The 8,571-nt window shown below is 36.8% G+C and overlaps 1 protein-coding gene across 1 annotated transcript in view; it reads right to left on the bottom strand.

The window, feature by feature from the left end:
* Positions 1 to 572, bottom strand: part of SPATA19 (spermatogenesis associated 19) — a 17,146-nt gene extending 16,574 nt beyond the window's left edge. Inside the window, exons 1-2 of the mRNA XM_042782028.1 lie at positions 495 to 572; positions 268 to 324 (exon numbers count right to left, since the gene is read on the bottom strand). Of these exons, the coding sequence (XP_042637962.1) occupies positions 268 to 324; positions 495 to 572 (135 nt within the window). The remainder of the gene's footprint in view (positions 1 to 267; positions 325 to 494) is intronic.
* Positions 573 to 8,571: the final 7,999 nt, after the last annotated feature.

The following is an 8,571-nucleotide window of genomic DNA, read 5'->3' as shown; positions in this document are numbered from 1 at the left end:
CTCCTTGGGTTTCCGAGGCAGTATCACTACGGAAGTAGGATTGCCCAACCTTCCTTCCGAGGAGTGGCTGGTGGGTTTGAACCGCCAGCCGTCTGGTTAACAGGCAAGTGTCTTAGCCACTATGCTACCAGAGCTCCTGGATAGATGGATTAGCAAAGTTTAATATCAGGTGAGCAATGAACTTAAGTTCCCAATTCCAGACCTCTGCATCCATTAAAGCCAGCTCTAGAATTTTGGCTACTCTGAATCATAGAGGATCTTACTCACTTTTTTCAACCAGTGCTGTACCACAGACACAGCTTCACTTTCCACAACTTCAATATCCTGGAACAAATTGGGAAAGTGATGCTCACAGAATACCTAGAATCCCAGTTCCCCCTCTCTGCGTTTTAATCCAGAGTTTAATATTATAAGATCTCTCTGGATATACAGCAGCAGTTGCGAAGGAGGAAGATATGTGAGAATTCTACATGGCTACCACTGACTTCACTTACCGAACTGGTTTTTGGTGGGAAGGGAAACCCTACACCTTTGCGGGCAAGAACGTACACAATCCATGTTGTAATGATCATATTTGGGAATATACCAGGCCTCCTTCTTGTCTCCCTCCTTCCATTGAAGCTGCCTGCCAATGCTTATAGAGCAGGGAGGTCATCAAAGGGAGGTGTGTGCCTGATTGGCTGACCAGTGATGATGTGACAATGACCTCCCTTAATCTCTAGGGTCAGAATGGAAATGAAAAAGAGAAGTCAGGAAGTTTCTAACTTAGTGATGGCCATTGCCATAAATAGATGAGAGGATAAGGATTAGGTTAAGAAATAGCCAAGACAAGCCTCAGGCAGACACAAAGGGAAATTACCCAAGTTATGGTTAGAGAATCTCAAGGAGGGGGAAAAAAAGTTGATGACTGGCCACCCATTCTTTGAGCAATGCTGAAAGAGAAAGAAATTTTACAAATTAAGGAATAAATCTATGGCAAAATGACCGGAGTCTTCTAAACATTCATTTAAAACACTGCCACAAGCACTTCCTATTCTTATGCTTAATTGTAATGGGGAAAACAGAGCTCCTTGTCTCCCAAAGAAACATCAAAGGTAGGGAGGGAGAAAAAGTCCCAACAAGAAAATTTCCTTCTTTTTTTTTTTTGGTCTATCTTGTTTATGGGAGCTCTGGTTGTGTAGTGCCTAAGGCATTCAACTGTTAAACAGAAGGCTGGCAGTTCAAACCCACCAGCCATTCCTCAGAAGGAAGATCGGGCAATATACTTCCCTAGAGATACTGCCTTGCAAAGCCAAGGAGGGCTCACTATGAGTTGGGACTGACTTTTGTTTCAAATAATGAAAAATAAAATAATCTCTTTTGGACTGAATTTTGACCAAAAAAAAAAAAAAAATGACGTCCTCCTTCTGTATCTATGGATATAATCCTGTTTGGAAATAGGGATTTTCTTTTGTTGTTCATAGGTCATGCCAGAGTAGGGTGAGTCCTAAACCTAATCATTTCTGAGTTATAAAAAGAGCAGAATAGACACAGAAGCACACAAAAATGGAAAACAGATGCCATGTGGGGACTCATCTCAAGTAAAAGAATGCAAGGATTACTACCAGCAGACACCACACTTTAGGTGAGAGGCCCACAGAAGGAAGTGACACATTTAAGAATTTGATTTGGACTTCTAGCCTCCTAAACTGTGAGAAAATAAATTTTTATTCTTTAAAACTATCCACTTATGATATTTCTGTTATGGCAGCCCTAGGTAACTAAGACAGAATTCAAACCACAGGAGGTAAAGAGTAAAAAGTGTATGTGTCATTTCTTATAAAAGATGTTTCCTGGTTATTCTATTTCAAGTAGACTGGCTTGGTGTTAGGCCAGCAAAGGAGGCAAAAATCTGACAGGGGCTCAGAGTGTTACTGTTCCCATTCAGTTACTATTCCCAGGACTTTCACCAGAAAACTGAAGGAAGTTGAGAATATCCTTAAGAACCCAAGGCAAATATCCACTTAATCACAACAGCAGTTGCGGCTACTCTGAGACTATTCCCAAGGCCTCAGAAACCAGGGTTGTAATCCTATCTCTGCCGCTAACTTGTATATGACATCCAACTCAACGGCACATAACAACAACAACAACCATTAGTCTCTTTGGTACTAGTTTCTTTGTATTCAAAATGAAGTAGATAGAATAATGTCTCCAAAAGTGATCACTCCTCCTTTTTCCCTCCCTCCCCACTCTGGTAACCACAATAAACTTTGCTCTGTATACATTTGTCTGAACTCGTCTTATTATGTATGCGAGGTCATATAATATTTGTCTTACTGTGATTGATTTATTTCACTCACCAAAATGTTTTCAAGCTCCCTGTATTTTGTAGCATGTATCAAGACTTCATTTTTCTTTCTGGCTGAGTAGTATACCATTGTATATATGTACCACATTTTATTTATCCATTTTTCCATTGATGGGAATTTAAGTTGTTTCCACTTTTTGGCTATTGTGAATAATGCTACAATGCACATTGGCATACATGGCTTTTCACATAGCTGCTTTCAAGCCCTGTGAGTATATTCCTAGCAGCAGAATTGCTGTGTCATGTGGTAATTCTATTTTTAGTTTTTAAGGAACCACTACACTATTTTCCACAGTGGCTATACCATTTTGCATTCCCACCAGCAATGGAAAAGGGTAATAATTTCCCCACATGCTTGCCAACATTTGCTATTTTCTAGTATTTTTTATCTTAGCCATCCTAGTAGAAGTGTAATGGTATCCCATTGTGCTTTTGAGTTGCATCTTTCTGATGGCTAAGATGTTGAGCATCTTTTCATGTGTTTGGTATCCATTTGAATGTCCTCTTTGGTGAAATGTCTATTCAAGTCCATTGCCCATTCTTTGATTGGGTTATTTGTCTTTTTATTGTTAAGCTGTCAAAGTTCTATATGTATTTTAATTATTAAATTCTTATCAGATATAAGATGAGGCAATCTACTTCCGCAGTGATACTGCCTCGGAAACCCAAGGAGGGGTCACTATGAGTTGGGTCCGATCCACGGCATATAACAACAACAACAACAACATACAGTTTTTGAAGATACTCTCCCAGTCTATAATGTATCTTTTCACTTTTTCAGTAGTTTTTTGATGAATAAAAGTTGTTTTGTTTTGTTTAATTTTTATGTTGTGCCATTGATTTATTTTGTCTTTGGCTGTTTGTGCTTTTGTTACTATATTAGATAAACAAAAACTCACTGCCATCGAGTCAAATCTGACTCATAGCAACCCCTCCTTAGGTTTCTGAGGCAGTAGAATAGTGCCTAAGGCACTTGACTGCTAACCAGAAGGCAGGTGTTTCAAACCCACCACCCACTCCTCAGAAGGAAGGTGGGTCAATCTACTTCCATAGTGATACTGCCTTGGTAACCCAAAGATGGGTCACTATGAGTTGGGTCCGACTCCCCAGCTCATAACAACAATAACAATATTTCTATGGAAGTAGATTGCCCAGTCTTCCTTCCAAGGAGTGGGTGGTGGGTTTGAACCTCTAGCCTTCTGGTTAGCAGTCAAACGCCTTATGCACTAGGCCACTAGAGCGCCTATTATATTAGATAATCCATTGTTAAAAGCTAGACCTGATGGCCTCACCCTTGCTTGCTTTTCTAAGAATTTTATGGTTTTAGTTTTCAAATATAGGTCAGTCCTTAATCCATTTTGAATTTGTTTTTGTGTATGGTATGAGGCATGAATCCTGTCTCATTTATCTGTGTGTTGAAATCCAGTTTCCTCAGCACCATTTATTGAAGAGACTCTTCTTTGTCTATTGACTAGCACCTTTGCCCAAAATCACTTGACCATAGATGTATAGGTTTATTTCTGGACTCTCAATTCTATTCCATCAGTCTAATATCTATTACTATACCAGGACCAGTCTGTTTAATTACTGTACTGTATAAATGTTTTTAGAGGACCTCTGGTAGTGTAGTGCCTAAGGCACTTGGCGGCTAACCAGAAGGCTAGCGGTTCAAACCCACCAGCCACTCCTCAGAAGGAAGGTTGGGCAATCTAATTCCATAGTGATACTGCCTCAGAAGCCCAAGGAGGGGTTGCTATGAGTCGGGAGCGACTCAATGGCACATAACAACAACAACAACAATATAAATATTTTAAAATCAGAAAGTGTGAGTCCTCTTACTTTATTTTTCTCCTTCAGCATTGCTTTAACTATTCAGGACCTCTTGTCATTCCATATAAAGTTGAGATTTGTTTTTTTTCTATTACAGTAAAGAAAGTTGTTGGAATTTTTATTGGAATTGTGTTTAATCTATGGAACATTATGGATAGTATTGACATCTTAACAGTATGAATTTTTCCAATCCGTAAAGTTGAAACATCTTTCCATTTATTTAAGTATTTAGTTTCTTTTAGCAGTATTCTACAATCTTTATTGTATAAGTTTTATACATTCCTGGTTAAATTTATTCCTAAGTATTTTATTTTCTTAGAAGCTATTGTAAAAGGAATCATTTTTATAAATTCCCTTTCAGATTTCTCATTGCTTGTTTTTATTGAATTTGTACCCTGTAACTGCACTAAATTTTTTTATTAGTTCTAAAAGTTTTCTTGTAGATTCTTTGTGATTTTCTATATTTAGAATATGTGAATAGAGATAATTTTACTTCTTTTCAGATTTGGGTACTTCTGAATTCTTTTTCTTGTCTTAATGTTCTGGCTAGGACTTCTAACACAATATTGAACAGCCCAATTTTAAGGGGAAAGCTCTCAGTCTTTCTCCACTAAGTGTAATTTTGCCTTTTGGTTTTTTATATATGCCCTTAATCATTTTGAAGAACTTCCTTTCTATTCCAATTTTGTGAGGGTTTTCATAAAGAAAGGGTGTTGGATTTTATCAAATGCTTTTCTGCATCCATAGAGATGATCATGTGGTCCTTTTCCTTTGTTCTGTTGATGAGGTGTATTACATTGGCGGATTTTCTAATGTTGTACCATCCATGAATTCTTAAACAATCCTCATATCATTTCCTTTTTAAAATATTTAAGCCATTAACATGATTCAAATGTCCACACTACATGAAAAAATAGTCAAGAAAATTCCTTCTCCTCCTCTATCCACTCCACTTTGTTCTCATTCACCTCAGAAGTAAAAAAATTTCATTAGTTTCTAGGTTATACAGCTTGTGTTTATATTTTTGAGATAAAGATAAATCTATTTCACTTCTGTTATTAAATTATAAATTTATACAGTAAATGTACAAACATTAATTTTTACATAGGGGTGTGTGTGTGTGTGTGTGTGTGTGTGTTCATTCACTACCCTGCAGAAGATTTAGAATATTTCCAGTACCTCACCAGGCAGTTCAAGTACCCTCCCCCAGTAGGTTACCATCATTTTACCTTCCATCAGCATACATCAGTTTTGCATAGAATAATCTTTTCTCTCTGGCCTCCTTCTTTTAACACCGTGTCTGTGAGATTTGTCCAGGTTGTTGCATGAAACTGTGGCTTATTATTTAATTTTTGTGTTGTATTCCTATAACTCAATTTATTTTTTATATTTACTTCTGATGGACATTTGTGTTGAATCTAGTTTGATACGTTTTAAAATAATGTTGCTACGAATATCCCTATACACATTTTTGGTTGAAGTAAGTCCTAAATCTACTGAGTATATAACCAGGAGTGGAATTGTTAGGTCATATATTTTATTTATATTTATCATTAGCATATACTAAAAGCTATTACAAAGTAACTACACTAATCTACATGCCCATAAGCAATATATGATATTAATAGGTGTTCCATATTCTTCCCAATACTTGATATTGCCAGGCTTTTCAATTTTAGCTGGTAAAGTGGTAATTAATAGTAGTTTAATTTGAATTTAATTGATTTTAATAGTGTTAAGCATCTTTTCATTTTTTTATTGACCCTTTTGAATATTATTTTTCATGAAGTTTCTCTTCAAGTCTTAAACCCTTTTTTATTGGCTTGTCAGTCTTTTTTTTTTTTTACTAACTTGTGGGATTTCTTTATGTATTTTCAATAACAATCATTGTCAAATAAGTTTTGCAACTATATTCCTCCAGTCTATGACTTGTCATTTCATGCTTTCTTTTTTTTTCTTTTTATTGTGATTTGGGTAAAAGTTTACAGAGCAAATTGGTTTTCCTTTCAACAAATTATGCACATTTTGTTACATGACATTGACTGCAGTCCCCAAAATAAAACAACATTCTCCCCATTTCCTCCATGTGTTTCCCATTTCCATTCATCCTTTCTTCCTATCCCTTCCTGCCTTAAGATCTTTCTCCCTAGGTAAATGCTGCCATTTTTATATCATATGGTTGACAATTCTACTTACCTCCCTGGTGTTATTGTTCAGCTTATAGGCTTGTCTATCATTTGGCTGAAAGTTGACACACAAGAGTAAGTTCAGTTGTAGGCTTGAAGGGTTAATAAGTACCATACTCTCAGGGGTTCCACTAGTCTCATCCAACCTGTGAGCCTGGTTGTATTATTTTTTTTTTATGATTTTGAATTTTATTTCACATTTTTCTCACATTCTGTCTAGGGCATTCTACTGTGATCCATTTCAGATTTTCTCCCATTCTGTCTAGGGCATTCTACTGTGATCCATTTTAGAGTGGTAAGTAGTGGTAGCTGGGCACCATCTAGTACTTCTGGTCTCAGGGTCCCTGAGACTGAGGTTCACATGGTCCATTGGTCCTTTGAAGTAATTACTTCCATGTGTGTGTGTTTTTTGTTTTACTCTTTTTTGATCCAGACAAGAGGAGACCCATAGCTGCACCTTCCATGACCACTCATAAGCATTTAAGACCCCAGTCACTACTAACCAAAGTAGGATGTAGAATATTTTCATTGTGGTTTATGTTGTGCCAGTTTATCTTGAGGCCCCCTGAGACTATAGTCTTGAGCCTCTAAGCCCAATGACTCATTCCCTCAAGGTGTTTGCTTAAGGCTAAAAAGTTTTCATAACTTTGCCCCCTGTATGCACTACTATATTCGTGGATATATTTACAGCACATATAGATACATATGTCAAAATATCCTCTGCCAAACATATACATATATTTAAAAAAAACTCCAAACTCACTGTCACTGAATCAGTTCCAACTCATAGCAACCCCTCCTTGGGTTTCTGAGACAATGTCTCTATGGAAGTAGATTGCCCAATCTTCCTTCCAAGGAGTGGCTGGTGGGTTTGAACTACCAGGCTTCTGGTTAGCAGTCAAGTGCCTTAGGCACTGTGCCACCAGAAAATATATATATATATATATATATATATACACACACACACACATACACACACACATGTATATTCGTGGGTGCAGTTCCATTTGCCTTCCTGCACCTCTTCAGCTTCCAAATCCATCTATATATCCACTCAGAGATTATTGCTATTACTATAACTGCAGGATTGTATGTGTAATAATATTTACCTTCGTTGCCTTTAACTCTTGTCCTCTTCCCAGAGTCTTCCTTCATCTTAATTATTTTATGCTAATCTCCTCTTCATTGTATATTGCCCTTCCTTCACCCAACTTAATATGTATCTACCTTCTAGTAAGTGATTTGCTTTCTTTCTCCTCCCATCCTTGATAGCCTTCAAAGAATGTTTATTTCTGTGTGTAATCTTTTTCTTGACTTTTCATAGCAGTGGTGTCATACAATATTTGTCATTTTATGATTGATTAATTTTACTTAGCACAGAGTCCTCCATGTTCATCCATGCTATGAGGTTTGTTTTATAGATTCATCATTATTTTTTATGTTGCATAGTATTCTACAGTAGATATGTGAACATACTTTGTTTATCCATTCGTTATCATCATTTGTTCATCAATTTATCTGTTGATGGGAATAGATTTTTCCATCTTTTTGCTATTATAAATAATTTCATGATGAATTCTAACCCAAACCCACAGCCACTGAGTCAATTCTGACCCACAGTGACCCCCATAGGGTTTCCAAGGCTGTAAATTTTTGCAAGAAGCATACTGTCTTTTTCTCCTGCATTGAATGTTGTCGTGCTGTTGTTATGTGCCATCGAGGTGCACATATATCTGTTCATGTCACATCTCTTATTTCTCTGGGATATATATGTAATATTGGGAATTTTATTACTATTTCCAATTTTTTAAGGAATCACCATGCCATTTTCCACAGTGGTTGCAATATTGGATAATCCCACCAGCAGTGTATGAGGGGTCCAGTCTCTCCACATATTTTCTAGCATTTGTTGCTTCCTTTTTCATTTCTTTTTTTTTTTTTTGAACTTTGCCTTTAATGTTGAGGTAAGATGATATCTCACTGGTAGTTTGATTTTCACCTAAGTAAAGTCTGAGAAGCTGGACAACTGGAAGAAAACACAGCATCAAGATTAGAGGAAGACTCATTAACAACCTGAAATATGCAGATGACACAACATTGCTTGCTGAAAGTAAAGAAGATTGGAAGCAATTACTGATGAAGATCAGAGACTACAGCCTTCAGTATGAATAATACCTGAACATAAAGAAAACAAAAGTCCTCCCA

The sequence above is a fragment of the Orycteropus afer genome, unplaced genomic scaffold, assembly GCF_000298275.1.
Source record: "Orycteropus afer afer isolate SDZICR_OR568_19922 unplaced genomic scaffold, OryAfe1.0 scaffold00221, whole genome shotgun sequence".
NCBI classification, from domain to species: domain Eukaryota; kingdom Metazoa; phylum Chordata; class Mammalia; order Tubulidentata; family Orycteropodidae; genus Orycteropus; species Orycteropus afer.
This window is presented reverse-complemented; position numbering and strand designations above follow the sequence as displayed.